Raw genomic sequence first — 21,396 nt, 5'->3', positions numbered from 1 at the left:
TCTCAAGAGTCTTCTCCAACACCGCAGTTCAAAAGCATCAATTCTTCGGCACTCAGCCTTCTTCACAGTCCAACTCTCACATCCATACATGACCACAGGAAAAACCATAGCCTTGACTAGACGAACCTTTGTTGGCAAAGTAATGTCTCTGCTTTTGAATATGCTATCTAGGTTGGTCATAACTTTCCTTCCAAGGAGTAAGTGTCTTTTAATTTCATGGCTGCAGTCACCATCTGTAGTGATTTTGGAGCCCAGAAAAATAAAGTCTGACACTGTTTCCACTGTTTCCCATCTATTTCCCATGAAGTGGTGGGACCAGATGCCATGATCTTCGTTTTCTGAATGTTGAGCTTTAAGCCAACTTTTTCACTTTCCACTTTCACTTTCATCAAGAGGCTTTTCAGTTCCTCTTCACTCTCTGCCATAAGGGTGGTGTCATCTGCATATCTGAAGTTATTGATATTTCTCCCGGCAATCTTGATTCCAGCTTGTGTTTCTTCCAGTCCAGCATTTCTCATGATGTACTCTGCATATAAGTTAAATAAACAGGGTGACAATATACAGCCTTGATGTACTCCTTTTCCTATTTGGAACCAGTCTGTTGTTCCATGTCCAGTTCTAACTGTTGCTTCCTGACCTGCATACAGGTTTCTCAAGAGGCAGATCAGGTGGTCTGGTATTCCCATCTCTTTCAGAATTTTCCACAGTTTATTGTGATCATCCCTGAGAAGAAAAGGCTGGCAGGTGAAGGCATAAAGTCTGGGAAATCAGGTACACAGTGCAGGGCCCCAGAAACTAAGGGGCTTTTAGGGGGGAAGATTTTAACGTAAAAGAAGGACGTGGGTGCAAATGGAAGACGCTCTCCAGCAGTGTGGCGGCCTCCCAGGCAGGCTGCAAGCCCCAAAGCTTCAACCAAAACTGAAGCATCGCATATCAGGCTGCTGGGAAGTGTCCCGGCCTGGCTAGAGGCTGTCCTCAGGGGGAACTTCCAATTCAGAGCTTTGCACTGAGGATAATCACAGCTTTCAGTTATGGAGCGCCGGGCACTGCTCTCAACGCTTTTACATAACGCATCATTATTTACATAAATGACTTGATATAAAGGGCTTGGAACAGTAGCTGGTTCTGAGTGAGGACCATATGTGTGTTAGTTATTTTCGTTGATATATTCTTAACTCAACCCTCAGAACCACCCTATGAGGTAAGTACTATTAGTAGCTCCATTATACATATGGGAAACTGAGGCAGGGGGAAATAGCTTGCCCAAGGGCACATAGTTACTGAATAGTAGAGCTGGGGTCTGGCTCCAGAATCCATGCCCTTGACCACTTGGCTAGTCTTTCTGACGTGTTGGGGAGAAGCAGCCCACAGGAGACAAGGTGTTAAGCAGAAGCTCATGGAATGTCAAGCGGGAAGGGCACATAAAGCTGTGCAGACAAGGCAAGGGGGGTGGCTCGGGCCCCAGGGCCTGCCAGAAGCCTGCGAATTTGCCCTGTGTGGTCACCATTATTCCACGTGGGAGCGGCTGGAATGAGGTGTCTCCTGATAGAGGTGCGTTTCTCTCCATCCTCAGTCTCTAGCTTGACCAGGAGACTGGGTTATTGGGCTCCAAGGGACAGAGGCCACTAGGCAACTTGTGCAGTTCCAGGGAACAAGGCAAAGACAGCAGCCTCAGACCCTGATTTGGTTTATCCACTCATTCATTTATGCTGCCTGTCTCAGTGCCGGGCAAGACAGGGTCACCCAGCAGAGCTCCTGGTCTAAGACACTCATTCCCAGTCCTGGTGATTCTTAGAGGAGCCAGGAGATAAAGACTGTGTCGCTCACTGTGGTGGCTGACACTGGAGATGGTAACTTCCAAGATGGTTACGTCTACTGAGCACTCACCACGTGCCAAGAGCTGTGCTGGGCATCGGGCCCTGCCCTGAGGGGCACGTAGTGGGGCGGAGATGGTGATGATGGCTTTGTTCCTGCACAGACACCGGAGCAGATGATTTCACCTGTTGCCTCCAGTGTGGCTGGAGCTCATCTCTGAACGGGGAGTGAGCAGCATAGGAAGCTGTGCTGGGAGGCTTCAAGCTCCGAGGCTTGAGCACTGGCACACTCCCTCGCTCTGCAAGGAATGTCTGCGGAGCCAGGCCTGCTCCAGGGGCCAGTGAGCCTTTGCAGTGCTCATATTAAATATTTGAGTTGGGGAAGAGACAGCCCATGGGCCCAATGTGACAGGGAATGTGTTGGAGCTCCCGGGTTCTGGGAAAGGCCCTGCGCTGGAAGCCAGACTGCACACCCGGGATGTTCTGTGTCCTTGGGCAGGCCGCACCTCTTACCAGGCTTCTGTTTGCCCAATAGCTAGATAAGGAGGCTGAGTCTGTGGTCACCAAGGTTCTTGCAGCTTGGGTGTTCTGTGATTCTGTGTCCTCTGGGCCTGAGGCAAGCTCCCCGTGTGAGGTGGGCCAGGGTGGCCCCTGCAGTTGGTAAGGAGAGGGGCAGGCCGGGTCGAGGGCTGTGACAGGAGCAGGCTTCTTCCCGCGCTCCCGGCCTGAGAGACAGGCAGTATGTCCCCATGTCACGTGAGGCTGCTCTGGCCAGCCAGCTTGCTGACCAGGTTTGAGGCCAAGCTTGAGCCTGGGGAAGAAGGGAAGGAGGACCCGGGGAATTGAGTGAGGCTTCTGGTAGGAGCCCTGCTGGGAGCTGGGACATGCGACTCCAGTTCCTTCATTGCTGAGGCTTGGTCTCCTCATGTATCAAATAGAAAGAAACTGGCCTTGCCTCCCCCAACCCCCAGGCTGTGAGGAGCAGATACAATAGTGCATGTGGGAGGATATAGGAAGTGGGACCTATGGTGTGTACCTACTATGCGCCAGGCTCTGGTCCAAGTGCCTCAGGCACATCATCTCATCCTGTAGTCATAACAACTCTGGGATGAGGGCATATCGTCTCCATATGATGGATGGGAAAACAACCTGTGGCCCACGGCTGCGCAGCTGATAACGACCCAGGCTGGGATTCAGATGAAGGCTATCTGATACTGAAGCCTGGGTTCTTTACACCGCTTGTTCAGCACTGAATGTATAAGAGGTGACAGCATCCCCATTTTACAGATGGGAAAGCTAGGGCACAGAACGTCACACACCTAATAAGAAAACTGATATCTACTCCTCTACCAGAAAGACAGCAGCTGTTTGTGGTGTTTCAGTGGCAGACAGGGGAGGCCAGGTGTCAGTAACTGGGATTCATTATGCCTGGAAAGTTCTGGAAAGCTCAGTGCCTGATTCTTGTAGGTATGCAAATAGCATAAAAACTCACCCAGACCCAGGGGATAAATAAGCCCTAAGCCCTTCCTTAGTGGCCTCAGTTTGGACCACAGGGGAACCTCTGGTGTTTGGCTGCTGGTGGTGATCATCACAGGTAACCTTGCTTGGATTCAGGTGGCAAAACAAGGTGATGGAGAAGGTGTATTTTGGAGTCAAGACTTGTGTTCAAATCAGACCTAGAGCCAGAACCATGCTTGCTCTCTGGAAGCAGAGGCTGCCAACTAAGACACAGGCTCTGCCCTTTGTAGTCGAGGGGACTTTCACACCCTTCCACCTTTCTGGGTCTCAGTTTCTTCTTCCACGAAACGGGCGTGATGACACCCAGGGACAGCGTGAGGACAACTGAGAATGTGAGGCCCTCGGGACGGGGGCTGGTGTGTGGTGAGGGCTCAGAACACGGTGGCTGGTGCCACATCTCCGTCATGATCATTATTATCTCTCTGTGTCCCCTCCTGCCTTACAGTGCGGAAACAAGAAATCATAAAAGTGACGGAGCAGCTGATTGAAGCCATAAGCAATGGAGATTTTGAGTCCTACACGTGAGTTGGCTGGGTGCATCCTGCATGTCCTGCCTGAATCAGGGGGCGCTGATGGCTAACGTTGGGGGGTCTTTGTCTCTGACCCTCATTCACTCACACTGCATGTGCCGTGAATCAGGCTGAACTCATTCAGTCTGGTGTGCCTTCAGACTTTATGGTCTCATTAAGCTTTTTGCTCACAGTACTTGTCTATATCTCAGTCCTGCTCCTCTTCCTGCTCCTATCTTGTTGTCTAGGAAGAACTCCAACAAAACTCTTTTCCTTCCCCAAGGAAAGAGGGGGTGGCTTCCACTGCAACACGAGCCTCCTCAGGAGATAAGCTGGGAAGGAGGGGAGGGAGGCAGGCCCTTCCTCAGTCCGACCATGTAGGCCTGGGCTACACTGGACTTCCTCTGACCTCAGATGGGCAGGAGCAGGCAGGAAACCAAACTTCAGTGAACAAGCGGGAGAAAAAGAACCGCAAAAAGCAATTCTGAGCCATCCAGGGATAAGGCAGAGTGCACAAAAATGGCATGATCGGAAACAAGTGGTATGAGACATTCCCTACACACCTAGGCCAGCCCTTGGAGAAGCGACCAGTGTACAAAGACTGGGCTGGAGCGCCCCCTGGTGGCCATCTTCAGCCTTGCTGGTCTAGGCCAGGAGCGGACCTCAGTGGGCCCCCAGAAGAGCCAGGATTCTGGGCTGAGGCCTCAACGTCTTGGCCAGGGCTGACAAGGCCCGGGTCTGAAGACCCAACCTATGCTTTTTGGTGGACAAAAGCTATCTATCAACTAAGGGCAGAATGACCCTTGTCTGTTAGGTGAAGTAGGAATGACCTGGGTGGGCTTTGCTTCTTGGGCAGCTTGATCCTGGTTCCTGCTATATGCCCAGGAGTTGAAGTTTGTTTCTCAAAGGCTGGGCAGGCCAGGTGCATCCTGATCGTGGGAGGGTTTCAGCAGCAGCGGGTGACAAAGCCCCGGCAATCTGCTGATTATTTCTGGAGAAACAAGGACCTTGGAAGGTGCAGGTGTGAGACGGAGGCCGCATGTACACGTGAGTGTGATGTACCTATGCACACGTAACGTGCACGTTTGTGACTGCGTGCATAAGGGGTGTGCATGGGTGTGTGTGCATGTGTGCCCCTGAGGGTTGCATAAAAACATGGAAATGCTCTCTTGAACAGATTTTGCATCTGGCCCTGGAAAGAATTAAGTCAGTGATGAGAGAGCCTGAGAGCGGCTCTGGGGACACAGCTATAGGGAGGGAGGGAAGGAGAGGTATCTCCTGTTGACCCCAAACCCCTCCAAGTCTTCCACCTCTGCGATATCACTTCTTCTGTAGCCTAGGTTTTGACCCCTTGCTATGACCTCTGGGGCCTGTGGTGCTGAGTCTGACCCTGTGTCACCCTGGATAAGCCCCTTCGTCTCACTGAGCCTGTTTCCCTACATGTACAATGGAACTGGAGCAGATGGTTTCTGAGTCCCTTCAGAGGCCCAGAGACCTCCTGCAGAAGGGTTCCTTGGAGAGAGCGAGGTGGTGCTTAGTCTTCCAGATGGTCAGGCCTCAGAGCCCCGGCTTAAAGGACTCTGGATCTGGAAGGATCCTGGGAATCCCACGTGATCTGAGAACAACCCTGCTGGCCAATCCGTCAGGAGAACCTGAGGTTCTGAGAGGAGAAGCGAGTTGTCTGGAGTCACACAGACAGAGCGGTTAGGGCGGAACAAGGGCAGGGCGCCCTGCACTCACCACAGCTCCAGCTCACACGAGGCTGGGCCCTCCGCCATTGTCTTCAGCCCCTCCCCAGGCTGGGGTCTTTGTTTGTCCTGGGGTACTTCCTGTCCCTGGCTTCACTGTCATTGCCACAGGGGTCCCCGTTGTGTCATAGAAGATCTCAGAGACCTAGGGATGGGGGAGACAGTTTTTTCCTTCCTCCATCTGGCTATTAGGGGCTCCCAGAATGCAGACCTGAGTGTGAGCACTGAGCTAAAAATACACAGCAGAGGACCTGCTCAGCCACGCCCGGGCTCCTTCCTCCCAGGCGCCGGTTCTTGGGCTGCTACCTTCCTCATCTCACAGAAGAGGGAGCTGCGGCTCCCAGAGGACGCTGCTGCCTACAATAGGACACCTCCGTTTAATGCAGCAAAACGCACCCCTCCGGGGCCACACCTGCTGGTTAACAGAAGCCAATTCAAAGTGAAGGAAAAGGTCCCCCTGCCCAAGGAAGACAGATTAGGAAAGCCCCCTCTGGACAGATCTGCTGCCTGAGGTGGGGGGTGTGATGTAATTTGGAGAGTTGTGTACAGGCTGAGTTACCCCCGCTGGCATCTTGGTATGGCCCTCTTGCTCAGAGACGTAAAGCCACTGCTGGGGGGCAGGGGGCATGGTGGTCTCATGACGTGTAAGCGGCAGAGCCATGGTTTGGACCCAGTAGCACCTGCCAGTCAGCAGCGTCCACACTGTCCCTGTCCCAGCCCTGTCCCCTCCGCAGCCTCACTGATCCTATGAGGTGGGTGCAGTCACTTTTGATTTCACAGGCTCACCTTCCTGGGGTCCAGGCCCCTGGAATTAGAGGGGGCACCTGAGAGGCCGCCCCAGCCCATCTTTCCTCTGACTTCCTCCCCCCAGGAAAATGTGTGACCCTGGGATGACGGCCTTCGAACCCGAGGCCCTGGGGAACCTGGTCGAGGGCCTGGACTTCCATCGATTCTATTTTGAAAACCGTGAGCAATCCCTTCCCTCTGGGCTGCCTGTTGTCTGCTCTGTTCGGTGTCCTGCCAGATGGCACAGCAGGGTGACGGGCAGGGCTCCCGGGGCGGCTCCGGAGCCAGTGAAGAGGAAGGGCCCGTGTGGACAGGGCTTGGTACCGCCTTGGTTCTCTCTCCTAAGCCTGGTCCGTCCAACCGCTGTGGCTGCGGATGGGGACCTTGGATCAGTGTGACAAGCCCTCCCAGCCCTCGCCTGCCCATGACCCTGGGAGAGCCTGGGGAAGACCTTTATTCCCTTTCTACAGATAAGGGAGCCCCCCAGGGGCACACCCCCAAGTTAGAGTCACCTGAATGCCTGCGGCCACCCCAGCTGACCAGCTGGTTGCAAACTGGCATGTAGGTTGCTGTCCTGCAGGTGCCCCAATGAGTGGGCATGGAAATGTACTCTTGGGGGAGAAAAGGGGACCAAGCTCACACTGCTGTGCCTGCCTGTCTGTCTAGGTCTCTGTCCGCATGTCTGTCCTTCCCGGGCCTCTCTTTGCAGGAGAGACCCTGGCAGCTTTGCACCCCAGGGCTGTCAGGGGGCTGAGGCTGGGCCTGACCTAGGGCGCTTTCTGCCTGCGTCTGTCTCGCCTTGGCCAGGGGTCAGACAGGGATAAACCAATGCACTCGCAGGTTAGACTCGTGCAGCTTAGGACCCGGAGGGAGGCCCTGAGAAGAGGCACGGCCAAGGTCCCCCAGAGGGGAGGCACTGAGGCAACGCTCTGGGATTCCCTGTGCTTGTGGGCACCCACTGAAACAGCGCTGGTTCACACAGTGGGCAAGTTGGTCCCTTTCTAAATTCTCTTTCAACACATCTGGCTCTGCCAAGAGGAAAGGCTCAGTGTAATGTCAGTCTCTCTACCGACTTTCTAACTCACCTCTTTATCGAAAAGAGAGCGGTCTCAGGCCCAGGTGCCTTGCAGGAAAGAGCGTGGAGCTAGGATTATATAATTTGATTTCATTTCCATTGGGCTTATTAAAAGTGTATTCTGTAAGACTGGTTATTCATTAATGATTGTTTTAGAAAGTCGTCTTAAAATAACTGTATCTACATTAATAAAGTGAATTGATTTAAGGAAATATTTCATAAAGTAAGTATGTGCACATGCTAAGTCGCTTCAGTCGTGTCCGACTCTCCGCGACCCCTCGGACTGAAGCCCACCAGGCCCCTCTGTTTATGGGATTCTCCAGGCAAGAATACTAGAGTGGGGTGCCATAAAGTAAGTATAGGTAGATGGTAAAAATAAAGGTAGTACTTAAGCAACTGAAGTTGGCTCTAGTCCAACTCTTCATTGTGCAGAGGGGAAACTGAGGTTCAGAGAGAGGAAGCGACTTGTCCAAAGGACCCAGAATGTTGGTGACAGAACCTGGTCCCGACTGCCTCCAGTGCCTCCTCCCTTCCCCGTGCTATCCCCTCACCTGGGCACCAGAGCTGGGCGCTCCTCTCCTGTCTGCACACAGACTGATGGAATCTTGCAGAGTACAAGGGCTTAAGAGCATCCCCAAAAAGCTGTGAAGAAGGAAAGAAGGAAGTTACATTTTCTTTGACAAATCAAACTCTGCTTTTCCAAGGCTAGCAACAGAGGTAGAGTGTGAAGAGAGGTGGCTGGACCCCACAGTCAGTCCCGCTCACCCCGGAGCTCCCTAGCTGATCACCAGGGGCACCTCTCTACTGGTCTGTCCTCTGGGGGTGCTGGTTCCCCACAATGAACACCACAATCCCCACAGAGCAGAGATCAGGCTGAGCTGGCTTTTAAGACTCAGGGGTGCAAAAGGAGGAGGAGACACGGAAGGCTGTGTAAGCCCTTGGCCTAAACTCTGGCAGTGAGTCCCATCATAACACTGGCTCCCTGGACTCTGGGCTTGAACACCTGATCACATCAAAGGATTGAAAAGAGCAAGACACAAGGTAACTGCCTGCCCCGGTGCAAGTCTCACCCTCCTGCCTGCTTTTTCCTGCTGGAGGACCTGGCCCTTTCTCCCATGCTGTCCATGAGGGTAGATGTTGGGAGCCTAGGATCCATTCAAGAGATGCCACGTTAGGGTGACCATTGCTTTACAAATGACTCTCAGGACCCCAACCCTGGCAGACAGCAGTAAGGCCCAGTGCCCTCAACGGTGCTAAATTCTATCTCTTTGGGGATCGTTCTAGATTGTCCTAATTCAGTCCCACCTGGAGACTGACTTCTTTAGGTTCTACTGCATTTCTTTCAGAGACTGGCCCAGCTTTGGACAAGTCCAGTTGCTTCTCTGGACCTCAGTTTCCAGATCTGCTAAATGGATGCATTGAACTAAACAGTGTTGAGAGCCTCCAGCCCCGAATGCTGTTGAGGATGCTCACAGAGGCCTTCTTGCATTTTGTGGGAGGGCCAAAAGGTGACCTGGGATCTCTGAGGTCCCTCCAAAGCTTATAGTGCAAAAGCTCTTCACTCTTGCTATACAAAAGCCCAGAATTGTAAAAGCCTCTTAGTCTACATATCTAAGACTCAGTGATTTGGGGTCATTTATCCAAAACCTGGGTATAATGTGAGAATAATATTTAGGTGCAGATACTATTCGGTGCTTTCTGAAGTTGTGAAAAACAATTTTTTTTTACATTTTTCAGGAAATCAGTGGCTCACAAACCTGGCTGGGCATCAGAATCAAAGGATGGGGGAGGGGAGGGAGCTTTTTTAATATGACAGATTCCTGAACTGGCATCTCCAAGGGCGGGACTGGGCAATCTATATTTTGAATGAGCTCTCCTGTGGGATTTGGGCACGCTTGGGCTACACTGAGGGAAGGTGTGAGGGTTCCGCTGAAGCCCAAGGTCCTGGTGACCCCTGTCCAGCCCCTCCCGAGGTGACTGTCTTCGTGTGTTTCGTTTTCTATCTTGCTGAGAAAAAGTGAGAGTTCCTAGAACCAAGACGGTGATGATGATGATGGTAATAATTGTGGCTCACATATTACACAGAGAGGGCTGGTTTTGTCAGTTCTATCATGATTATAAGAGCTGTGCCTTTCCCCCTAACTCTGGAAAGCTCCACGACCACATCCCATGGCCACCAGTACCATCCCTACAATTCCAAGAGTCTACAGTTTTAATGTTCTTCAAGTTTCCATAATTCTATATGTTGAGAATAGAGGTGGCTAATGAGGTGCCCATAAGGCGTATCTGACTACACATGTTTCATATAGTCTGCATGATGTTTTAAATTTGAAAGCAATAATTAAAACTGAGGCGTTGACATAGAAATCCAGATTTCTAGATTCTCTTGAAAAGTGAGGTGTGGCAACACAAGTCCCACTTACATAGCAAACGCCAAGGAAGCTGCGCACAGGGCACCTCCTCAGAAGGGACATGGCGCACTGTTCACCACTCACCACTCCCTGTTGTCCCCTCACCCAGAGACACAGGGTCCGCAGTCATCAGCATCTCGTACCCAGTTCAGCCCCCTCGTGTACTCTCCTGGCCTCTCTGGGGATCTGGGTTGAGACTCTGGTCTAAGCTCACCTGACACTACATTCACCTGTATGTCTGAGATACCGTGATTCTCAAATTCCATTCCCCTGCGTTTGAAGAATTCACCTTGTCGTGAAGTCCACTGTACCTCCGCTGGGGTCTGATCTAGTCATCTACGAGCTGTGCCCTGACTCCCAGGTAGCTGAGCCCTGTCGCAGAGACCCACTGCTCTGGAAATGAGGCAGGCAGAGGTGCTCTGCTGAGGCGGTTGCTGAGAAGCGGGGAAGGGAAGGAAGTGAGAGGAGGCCCCCAGGTGCAACTCCTCCGCCCCTCCCGTCCCCGCCTGCAGTGTGGTCCCGGAACAGCAAGCCTGTGCACACCACCATCCTGAACCCCCACATCCACCTGATGGGTGACGAGTCGGCCTGCATCGCCTACATCCGCATCACGCAGTACCTGGACGCCGGCGGCATCCCCCGCACGGCCCAGTCGGAAGAGACCCGCGTCTGGCACCGCCGGGATGGCAAATGGCAGATCGTCCACTTCCACAGATCCGGGGCGCCTTCCGTCCTGCCGCAGTAAGAGCCCCTCCTTCTGACGATCTAAAAGAACGGGGTGGTGTCGGTCTGGAGTTGGTACACGCTGGACGGGCCCTGAGCCAGGGGTGGGAAGACCACTGGGAGAACAGGCCTGTGGGTCCCAGGGGGTGGGGGAGGAGACGCAGGTGGGACCCACTGGAGGCAACTTGAACTCCATCCAAGGAGGTGGGCATGGTGCCCGAGAAGCACCCATGTTACCCACCGCATCAACCATGTCTTGCAGCTGAAGGACCAGGCTGGAGGCGCTGTACTGCAGAGATCCACTCTTTGTCCGTGGAATGTGGCTGCTGGTTCTCCCACTTGGATTTTGCTGGAATTCTCCCAACCACATCATCCCACCACCACCACTATCACGTCACCTTCATACCTGTGTCAAGAAAACCTGTCCGTTCGTAAAAGCCATCATGACTTCAGAGCAGATGGCCACATCTCCCCACCTGCACCTGTCACTCTTGCTCTCTGTCCCCTGCCAGGGTGGGGCTTCCTCAGGCCCAGGTGCCCTGGGTGCTGGCCCCAAGGACCCCCCTCCCGGCTGTCATTGGCCTGGTCTTGCCTTGGCTGGAGGCCACGGTCCCAGCTGTGTGTTCACCCAGGGGCTGGGGAGGAGGGGCAGAGCCGGGAGGAACATGGCATCCGCCAGAACCCCCTCCCTGATCTCCCCTCTTCTGGGGTCCTTGGGGAAGGGCAGAACAGCCAGCCCCCTGCACCAACCTCCCCCGTGGGAGAGGGCAAAGGAGGAGCAAGATGTCAGGAGCCTGCTGCCTCAGACCACCGTCCTAACTCCTCTCCCACCCTGTCCTGCCCTCGTGTTCTCGACCCTCCTCCCTTGGTGTGGGGGGCTCGATCCTCTCAGGGTGCCCCCACTTCTTCCTTTCTTCCTTCTGCCAATGTTTACTTCCAACATGAGCTGCCCATTCCACCCATCCATCCGGCCTGGAGAATTCCAGCTTCATCATATCCGAAGGGGAGAATCTGATTGCTTTTTGAGGGCAAAAGAAAACAACCGTTAGGTATCGCTTCTACTTGGACCGCATGCCTTTTTATAGCCAAACTTCTGTGTGTTTCGTAAGTGGATTTCGCGTTAATGGATATTTATGTAATAACTAGACCTCTCAAATTATTGTGAGAAGGTTTGGGTTGGGAAGGGAGGTGGGAAGAGGGGTGAGGGGTAGTTTTTTTTTTTTTTCCTGTTCTAGGTCTTTTTTTTTTTTTGGTCATCTCTGAGATGGACTTTGTCACTTGTGGGTTATCTGGGGCTGAGGTGGACTCAGCCTGACAGGGAAGGATCTCTGACATTTCAGTCCCCAGGTTCCCTTGGGGACTGGAGAAGCATCGGATGTTAGTGCTGATGAAGAAATAGCAAATCTGGGCAGAGAGAGTGGGGGAGGTTGTCAGGCTGGCAGTATCTGGACTTTATCTTGCTTGCCTCCCAAACTGAGATCCTTTCTGCCATGCTGCCCAGGATTTCATTACATCTGTGCACCACCCTCAGCACGCCCCCATCCATCTCTGGGGGGTTCACGAGCATGTGTCTTCATGCGGGTCCAAAAAGAACACTGGGAGTTCTCCTCTTCACACCTCCTCCTGCGGCTGTGGTTTGCATCTCTCTTTTCCTTTCTCTTTCCCTCTTCCCTTGGGATTGACTCTGATGTGGAATGCCTTGGCACATCCACCTGGATCTACTGTCTGCACTGTTTTCTTTGCATGACTTTATATGCAGTAAGTATGTTGAAACAAAAAAAAAAAAAAAGAAGAAGAAATAACACTCAGCAAAACCAATCTACATGTTTTGGACAAAAAAAGAAATAGAGGTTGTATTCTCAGTGTCCGACTCGGAATTATGTTGCTGCCTCTCTGTGCTTTTGGCCTCTGTGTGGCCGTGTTTTGCCAGCATGAGATACTGTCCCCTCTGGAGGATTTTAGGGGAGGAAGAGCCACATCTCAAAAGATTTGGAGGAATCTCTGATCCCTCCAAACCTCTGGGGTATACTGGGTGTTGAGTGGAGCAGGACTGATGGGATGTGACCCAGTATTTCCTGAGTGTTCCCTGATCATGAGCTGTCTGCTGGGCCCATTGTCTTGCACTCTTGCCCCCGGGACAGGTGAGGCAGGCTGGGCAGGGGCCGCAGGCCAGGAGAGAGGCTACCCAGCCCTCCTGGTCTCCAAACTGGTTGATCACTGGCCTCTCTCCTTGGCAGAGACCCTGCTGCCGAGGCCCAGGGCAGGCACTTGGTCTGTCCCAGGTCCAGAGGGCTTCCCAGTAAGGCCCAGTGGTCCCAGTGTCCCAGCAGCATAACTGCCTGCCTCCCTTGCGAGCTGCCAGCTCCCACAGCCGTCCCCAAGCCAAAGGTGAGGGATTGCTGCCATTACCAAGGCAAAGTCTGGTCCTTTTTTCAGCCTCAGTTTCCCCCTCCATTAAAAGGATTAAATATTGCTGCCCAGCCTATGTTACAGGGCTGATGAGGGGTCAGACAGAACACTGGGGTGAAGACAGCACTGAATACACCCATGAGAATCGACAGGGTGAGTCCCTGGCTGGATTCCTGTTCTTTTCTGGGCCGGCCAGTCCCCCTTCTCTCCCCCAACTGCCCCTCAGCCCCCTCTTTGTGCCTGTCCTCTGCTTATCAGTGGAGGACTGTGGGGGAAAGAGCCACGTTTTGGGGGTTATTAGGATTTCATTCCCAGTTCTGACCAGACTTGCTGTGTGACCTTGGGAAAGTTCTTTCCCTGCTCACCCCTTGGTTCCCCACCAGAGGGAGCTGAGCTGGAGGACACCAGCGTCCTGCCTTTTGTCTGCTGACACACCTCCTGTCCACTGTGCCCCTCTCTGGATGCCAGAGAAGTGGAGGTTGGTCCCTACCCCACGTTGAGATGGCTGCACTGTGAAGGCCACGCCTGTGAGTGTGCAGCCAGCTGGTGTGGACCACAGGGCACGGCGTGATCCTGAGACAGCAGGCAGGGAGACTGGCAGACAAAGTGGCCCAGAGCCCAATACCACCAGACAGTCAAACATCCTGTAGATGCAAAAAAATCCAGACCTAAGACAAGTCCTAGGCTCCAGCATGCAAACACATTCACGGGAAAGCATTCTCCCGTGTGTGCGCCCAGCAAGCGCTGATCCTGACCCCTGGCCTCCAGTCTCCCTTCAAGAGGAGACCCTTTAGGGGATGTATTTGCCAGACTCCCCGTGCTGGTATCTTTGTTACTATTTGTTTGGGAGTTTGTTTCAGTTCTTTTTTAAAATATGTGGCTGTGAACTTGAATGACCACTGCTCAAACTTTCTGCTATTGTGGGGTTGGGGGGAAGAAGGGGTGTCTGTTTTATTCTTGGTGTTTTCAGTGCAATAAATAGCTACCAACTTCTGTGCATTTGCTGTCTCTCTGTCTTGGTCAAGCAGAGCACTGGGGGAGTATGTCTGTTTCCTGCTCTAGTTCCTCTCGGTTGCAAAATAAAGACCCAGGTCTTTATTCTAATTGGACTAACTTGGTCACAAGCTCAAGGTTGAGCCAATCACTATGGGATTATGCCTGGACCTGTGTGTCCTAGCCTTAGAGCCAGGGATGGGGCTGGGGTGCCCTTAACAAGAGCAATGCGTTGCCACCAATGGCCAACAGAAAGTCTTCCTTAGGGACCTGGGGCAAGGCTCTTCTCCTCTGGGCCTTGGTTTCCTTGTACAGTGAAGAAGTTGTTCCAGAAGTCCCTTCCTACCCAATATTTTTCCTCTGCCCAACCTCACAGACAAGGCCCCAGGCCCCAGAGGCCTTGAGAGGGGGAGGGAGAGGAAGGGTCTCTTTACCCACAGACTATATATGAACCTAGCATCTAGGGCAGAGGCCTTGGGGCTGGAGAAAGGAGTGGAGGAAAGGCTCCACTGGGGGAAGGGAGGCCACTACCACATTAGAGGCTAGTTGGTTCCCTGACCCCAAGTTGGTTAGGCTGACCCAGGGTGGTGATGTAGAGGTTTTGGCCCCCTCAGGCCATGACAGGGTGATCAACCATTCATTGCTGACATGAATTTTCAGTACAAAATCCAACAGTCTCATGCAAAACAGATGAGTTGCTCACTGTAAGTCATGCCCCCACCTAAGAGATGTAACTTTGAAAAAAAAAAAAAAAAAAGCACAGTGTTTGAGAGTTGCAAGGTAAGTTTTATTTGGCAGCAAAATGAAGACAATATCCAAGGAGACAACATTTCAGATAGCTCTGAGAAACTGCTCCAAAGTAGTAGAGGGGGAAATCAGTAAATACGTGATTCTGGTGAAGGGGGAGTACATGCAATCAAGCACATATTTTTTGCAGAAGGTTTCTGCTAGTCACGAGGAACAGTTGTCACCATGAAGGATTTTGGTGCTCTTCTAGACAAGAGGAGATACAAGAATCCGGCTCATAAAATCAGCAACTAAAAATATCTAACAATCTGAAGACCTGTTCTGCCAGTTTTTCCCAGAGCACAAAGTTCCTAATTTCTGGTCTCCACCCTAAACTCCTTTCAAGGAGTATTAAAAATCAGCAGCTGCAGCAGCACATGATTTAATCCTTGTAGAGCTAGATCGTGAGTGCTGACGGCAAGTGCCAATTTGTATTTGATGAAGGCCTGATTCCACAGGGCTGGGGGCGGGGTTGGGGGGGGTGACTTCTAGAGCCAACCGTCCTCTCCAGACCATGCTCTGGGTGCCTGGGCTTCAGAATTCCCGCACCAGCTGCTTTCTGGGTCTATCCCAGCTGCTGGCATGTGAGATGGCCAGAGGGCATTTCTACAGGGCATATGCGAGGAGCTTGGCAGTAAGGCTGAAAATGGCAAGGAGGTGTGAAGCAGAGGGATCCAGGCCCTTCACTTGCACTCTTGTCTTGGAGCCTGGCACGTCAGCGCCAGGACGGCTTGGACCTGAGCCTTCAGGTGCCCTGGACTTGAGAACTTGAGCTGCCATTGCAGACACTCGCCGGCAGGTGGCAGCACAGGAGCAGATTACAGGAGGTCCAGAGTTGTGTGAGTCTATGAAGCTCTGGGAGCTCCAGGTAAACCTCGAGGTATCCTTTACCTCACAGTGCCAGCTCCACTTGAAGCGCTATTATTATCTACAAGAACATGATCTTTTACAGTTCACAGGGTGCTTTCACACCTCTTGCCCTAGTTGGAACAGTCCTATTTTGAAGATGAAGAAAACAAGACTCAGAGGCAAAGAGGCTTCTTGCAAGACAGAAAGTCAGGACTAACACAAGCAGAGCTCCAGGGCCCTGGTCTGTGTTTCCCCTGGGATTCTCAAGGACCTACCACACCCCCTCCCCGCCCTGCCCCTTCTCTTTAACCGTTATCCACTCGAGCTGGTGCCTCTTAGTTGTTTACATCTGTAGTCTCCACCTCCTCACTGCCCGTTTACTCCAGAACTCACTGCAGAGGACTGGATTTCTTTTTATTCCTTGCTCAGCGCACAGCAACATTTCTCCTTCCTTGGGGACACAGCTGCTGTACCTTCTCCGGGAAGCCCCACCTCCTTCCCAGCATGCACTGCGTTAGGTCCCGCCACAGGCGCCACAGTTTCTACCCACTCCCAGCATGCACTGCATTAGGTCCCACCACAGGCTCCACAGTCTCCTCTACCCACTCCCAGCGTGCACTGCATTGGGTCCCTCCACAGGCTCCACAGTCTCCTCTACCCACGCCCAGCGTGCACTGCATTGGGTCCCTCCACAGGCTCCACAGTCTCCTCTACCCACTCCCAGAGTGCACTGCGTTAGGTCCACATGTAGGCTCCACAGCCTCCTCTACCTACCTCACCAGAGCTCACTGATTTGAAGTCACCTGAGCAAGTGTCCACAAAACCGTGAGCTCCTTGAAGGCAGTCAACACCTTGTCCATGTTCTGGATGCACGCAACAGGTATCATCATCCTTGCCGAGGGTAGACCCCTGACAAATGTGTGCTGCCAAAATTGTTCACACCTGACCTCCTTTATATGTGCTCTCTCACGACCCTCGGTTCACCTCTCTGTGGGGCACTACAATTCTCTGCATTCCACAAATAAGGAAACTGTGGTGCCGAAAGTGAAGACACTGGCCCAAAATGGCCCGGGGAGAGAAGGAGGTGAGATTCAGAATCAGAACCACTCTGAACACCTGCTAGGGCATGCAGCAGCCGGACTGGGCTCCAGGAAGGAGGCAGAGATGAGCTAGCTTGTCTCCTGTCCCCATCCCAGAGAGTGAGAACCAGCACTCAGGGCAGACTAGGGTGACAGCTGGACCTGGTAGCAAGGTTTCAGGAGCCAGAATAAGAGGCAAGAGAGGGTGGTAGCACCTGGGAGTTCTGGGAGGATTTGTATGGATGCTTAGCAAGTTGAGATGTGGGGGAAGCGTGCAGGCAAGAGCTGGGCTGAGAGCTCTGACCGGTGGGTCGTTTAGGGGTTAGGGGAGAAGGGGCCCAGAAGTGTAAGAAGGCTGCGAGTGCCCCTGAATCTACCGTGCTGCTTGCGTGCTAAGTTGCTTCAGTTGTGTCCAACTCTTTTCGACCCTATTGACTATAGTCTGCCAGGCTCCTCTGTCTATGGGATTCTCCAGGCAAGAATACTGGAGCGGGTTGCCATGCCCTCCTCCAGGGGTATCTTCCCACCCAGGGATCGAACTTGCATCTCTTATATCTCCTGCATTGGCAAATGAGTTCTTTACTACTAGCGCCACCTGGGAAGCCCCCTATCGTGCTGGGGGCATGCCTTTCCAGGGCATGGGTGGGTCTCCAGCAATGGAGAAGGCCTTCCCTAAACCAGGTCCATAGTAAATCTTTGAGGGAACATCCCCCAGCCGGTGCTGGGAGTGTTTGCAGAGGGCAAGGTGGGGCAGGTCCAGTCCTGTGGGAATGTCCCCCCACTACGTCCTTCCTCCTGGGATGAGCCCCACCCTACCTCCTCCACCTGGGCCTGCCAAGGTCTCCATGGCCACTTCCCTCTGGGCAGCCGTCCCTTCCAGGGCCCTGGGCCACAGCAGGCAGGGAATGGAGTTATCTAGGAGTGGACTATAGCTTCCCTCAGGAAAAAGGGATGGATTATCATCACTGTATGGCCTTGGGTGAGTTACTTTTCCTCTCTGGACCTCAGTTTCCTCATTATTGCAACTATGGGGGTAAACCTGTGGCCCCCAAATATGGAAACTGGGCTGGCTGCTCAGAGTCACCCAGGAAGTTTGCTAAAAATACAGATATTCTAGGCTCCACCCTCAGGGATTAGGACACATTAGGACTGGGCCGGGCTCCAGACCACTGTTGTTTTCGTAAGGATCTAGTTTGGGAATTCTGTATCGAGCACCCCCCTTCCTTGGTTCCCACAGTCATACTGGGATTCAGTTATCGGCAGGCCCCACCCAGCCTTCCTGCTTCCCCATCCTGCTCCCCTGACTCAGCTAGATCAATATTGACCATCGGCCCCTCCCCTGCCTCTGACTTCTGTCACCCCAACCCCTGAAACTCTCTGAGACCCTGACCCTGGGGCAGCAGAGTCATGGTCAAAGCAAGGCTTTTGGCCCAGAGGACCTGTCCCACTCCCTGATCCCAATCCAACATCCCCCACCTCCAACTGGTTTCGCAGGACGTACCAGCTCACTGAAGAAATCATCAGGGCTCCTACTCATGAAGTCCATCCTGCAAGTGAGGACAACCCCTGAATCTGGCTCCAAAGAGGTGGTGCTCCCCACATAGCTCTCCATAGCATGGTCACTGACAAAAGGCTGAATTGAGCAGGCAAGGGCACAGAACTCCCTTCTGCCCACGGCTCTCCCTCCAGTCACCTTTGTGGAGCACAATGAGCTTTTTGTCCAACCCATTCATCTTACTGATGGGGTCACTGGCCTACCCTCCAAGGAACTTGCCATGGAGCTGGAAGGCGCAAGCCCTGAGCCTGCATCTTGGCCCTTCTCTGGCTCCAAGCACAACACCCCAACTCTGTTTCTTTATCTGGACAGCAAGTTCCTGAGAACCATCCCACCTGGAGAATTTCTACATGCCATGTTTTATGTGAAGCACTCTAATCATTTTTTTAAGCTATGCATCAAGCAGCTATATTATCTCATTTAATTTCCTGTTATTCTCCCCATCTGAGTCTGAGGACATCTGGGTTCAGAGAGGGAAAGTTGATTCAGCTGGTCACACAGACAGTGAGCAATGGAGTCGAGATTGGACTCTGGCCAGCAGATGTTGGGTCCTCCTGGGCTGCTACCCACTTCAATTCTCAAAGGGATACAACTCACAGATGTGGTGGACTTTAGTGGGAAAAGGCTTCCCTCACCCCCTGCCCACACCTCACAAATGAAAAGTAATCCTGGATGGGGCTGCTGGGAGGAGGTCTCCATGTGGCCAGAAGGGGCGGGCTGCTGCTGTGTCCTGGGGGAGAAGGTCAGGCAGCAGGAAGTCAGGCGGACAGGGAGCAGGGTGCTGACCGTAGCTCTGCAGGCAGGAGGCTGCTCTGGACGCCCTTCCAGGGCAAGACCAGCGTCAGCGAGGCCTCAGGCCTCAGAGGGAGCGGTCTGGAGCTCAAGGAGCCAAACTTTCCATGAGCCATTAGCAAAAAATGAGCCTGGAGAACAGTGTCCACCGCAGACCCAGAGACTCAGCAACCCTGGGTCACGTGGAATTCAGAGGGGCTGGGACTGTCTTAACTCTTCCCTGGCTGTCCCCAGAGCCACCAAGAAACTGCTTTCAGATTGATGCTACACCCATCGTGGAAAGCTGTGAAGTGGCAGTGTGGGTCCCCGAGGCCACACAGCCAAGACAGGCAAAGCTGGAAATGACCCCACGCCTACATGGCTGAGCAGTGCACCCATTCCTCCCATAGTGCCCTGCTGCTGCCCCAAGCACTCGGCTCCAAGGAGTGTGAAAAACAAAAAAAGAGTCTTCATAATTCCATGAAATGATTTGTCTCAAAAGACCATGAGTTGCCCTGTGCAGGCTGGCCTGGGCTGTCAGAGCTCGTTGGAAATAGGGCTGAGTCAGCCCCCATGAAGACTCCAGGAGTCCATACCTGGGTGCTGAAAAGTGTATAGAGGTGGGCCCTAAAAGGATGGGCAGGATTCCAATGGGTAGATGGAGGAGGCACTAGGTCAGGGAGCCTGGACCTACAGAGGGAACCATGCAGAGATGAACTTGGCTGGGGTGGTGAAGGGGAATGCACGGGGAAGGCCTACTGAGGATCAAACACCAAGATAACCAGTGTGAGCCCCAGTGTTACCTGTTGACCCTCACTTGACCTTGGGAATATGGCTGCTCTAATGTGTGGCCAGAAGCCTCTCTCTCCTCTGCCCCACCCCCACCCCCATTTGCTCTCACAGATGATAGGCTGGAAGTCACTGCATTTGGTCCAGGGCCCCATCTCAGTGCCTCCTGGCATTGCTCAAGGAAACACCTTTTCTGAGGAGTCCCAGAATAGGAATGGAGGGCCCCAGGCCACCTTCCACCACATCCCAGCCGGGCATATTCATTGCCTCCCAGAACCCTCCACCAGCCTCCCAAGGTCAGGGGTCCATATAGACACAAAGATCAACTAAGACAGGAAGCAGAGCACTGAGTAGGTGTGGGGTGCCCTGGGTGGGGCTGCACTCTAGGTCATTCTCACTGGGGATTCTCAGGCAAGCCCTGCCTCTCTGACTGCTCAGCCCCTAAGTCTGCCAAGCTGTTGGCCTGCATTGAGGGCCAACAGAAGGCCTTAATTGAGCCTTGCTGCTTTATACCTTCTGAATCATTTTTAGAAATGGGACATACTTTGTAAAACTCCAGATTTCCTTCTTCTCTTAAAAATCCAGAATATCTGGCAACCCAGGCCCACACTTCTGAGGGGTACCTGCTCCTTTAGAGAAACAGACCTTCTTTCCCAGCTCACCACAATCTGCACCAGTCCCTCTTGTCTCTCTAATACTCACTAAGGGTCAGCTGCCACTTACTCTCCCACTCACACCTACAGCTTTGCTCGCCCAGGTTCCCTGCCCAAGTCCCTGTAGGCACTTGGGTTTGGCACCTGCTGGGACACTCTAGAATTCCAGGCTAGGGTTCTACTCCAGACAGGGCTGATGTCTCCTCCTCTCAAGTGAGCACTGTGCTGTCAAGGTTTCCTCCAGCTGTGGGTCCCTGATCCCTAATCAACTCCCACTGCAATCAGGGCCTAACTGGCATCTGGTATAAGGCAGGGAGATATGAAGTCAATATGGGGACCAGGATGGGAGTACCGGGGACATGGTGTGGGCAGCAGAGGGAGCAGAAGTGTGGCACGGCAGGGAAGGCTGTGGGAGCAATGGAAATGGGAAAAGCAGGAAAGATTGGAAGACTGGGCCAGGGAGGACAGTCCAGGAACTGCAGAGGCAAGGCAGTGAGCAGGGGAAGCAGAGGCAGGAGGAAGCAGGGCAGGTGAGTGAGGCTGCAGAGGCTGAAGCTGGTGGAGGTCTGTAGAAACCTAGAATCCTCCAAATGCAGACTTGGAATCTAGGAAAAGAAAAGCCTAAACTCTTAGGATCCTCCATTCCTGACTCCCAGGACCCAGGCCTACAGCTCAGTCCTACAGCCCAGGCTCAGTCCGAGATCAAGTCCAGAGGGTGCTTCCTCCAGGGCCAGGGCAGCTCTGAGCAGGCTAGGCACCAGGGGCTCTGTGAGCAAGGCTTGAGCCCACCCCCACCCCCAAGGTGTGGGAAGAAGCCTTCTGAATTGTGATGGCCATTCCTGCATCCTTTGCAAATTAGCAAACCCATCTCATCCCCCACCTAGAGCCCCAAAGGGGGGTGGGGTGGAGGGGGCTCTGACCCTTTGTT

At 53.2% G+C, this 21,396-nt stretch overlaps 1 protein-coding gene across 1 annotated transcript in view; it reads left to right on the top strand.

Annotated features, from left to right (window-relative positions):
* The window catches only part of CAMK2A (calcium/calmodulin dependent protein kinase II alpha), a 65,793-nt gene extending 51,801 nt beyond the window's left edge, over positions 1-13,992 (top strand). The window contains exons 17-20 of the mRNA XM_070374757.1: positions 3,778-3,853; positions 6,461-6,555; positions 10,374-10,602; positions 10,847-13,992. Of these exons, the coding sequence (XP_070230858.1) occupies positions 3,778-3,853; positions 6,461-6,555; positions 10,374-10,602; positions 10,847-10,850 (404 nt within the window). The 3' untranslated portion in view covers positions 10,851-13,992. The remainder of the gene's footprint in view (positions 1-3,777; positions 3,854-6,460; positions 6,556-10,373; positions 10,603-10,846) is intronic.
* Positions 13,993-21,396: the final 7,404 nt, after the last annotated feature.

The sequence above is a fragment of the Bos mutus genome, chromosome 7 (genome assembly GCF_027580195.1).
Source record: "Bos mutus isolate GX-2022 chromosome 7, NWIPB_WYAK_1.1, whole genome shotgun sequence".
Classification (NCBI taxonomy): Eukaryota; Metazoa; Chordata; class Mammalia; order Artiodactyla; family Bovidae; genus Bos; species Bos mutus.
This window is presented reverse-complemented; position numbering and strand designations above follow the sequence as displayed.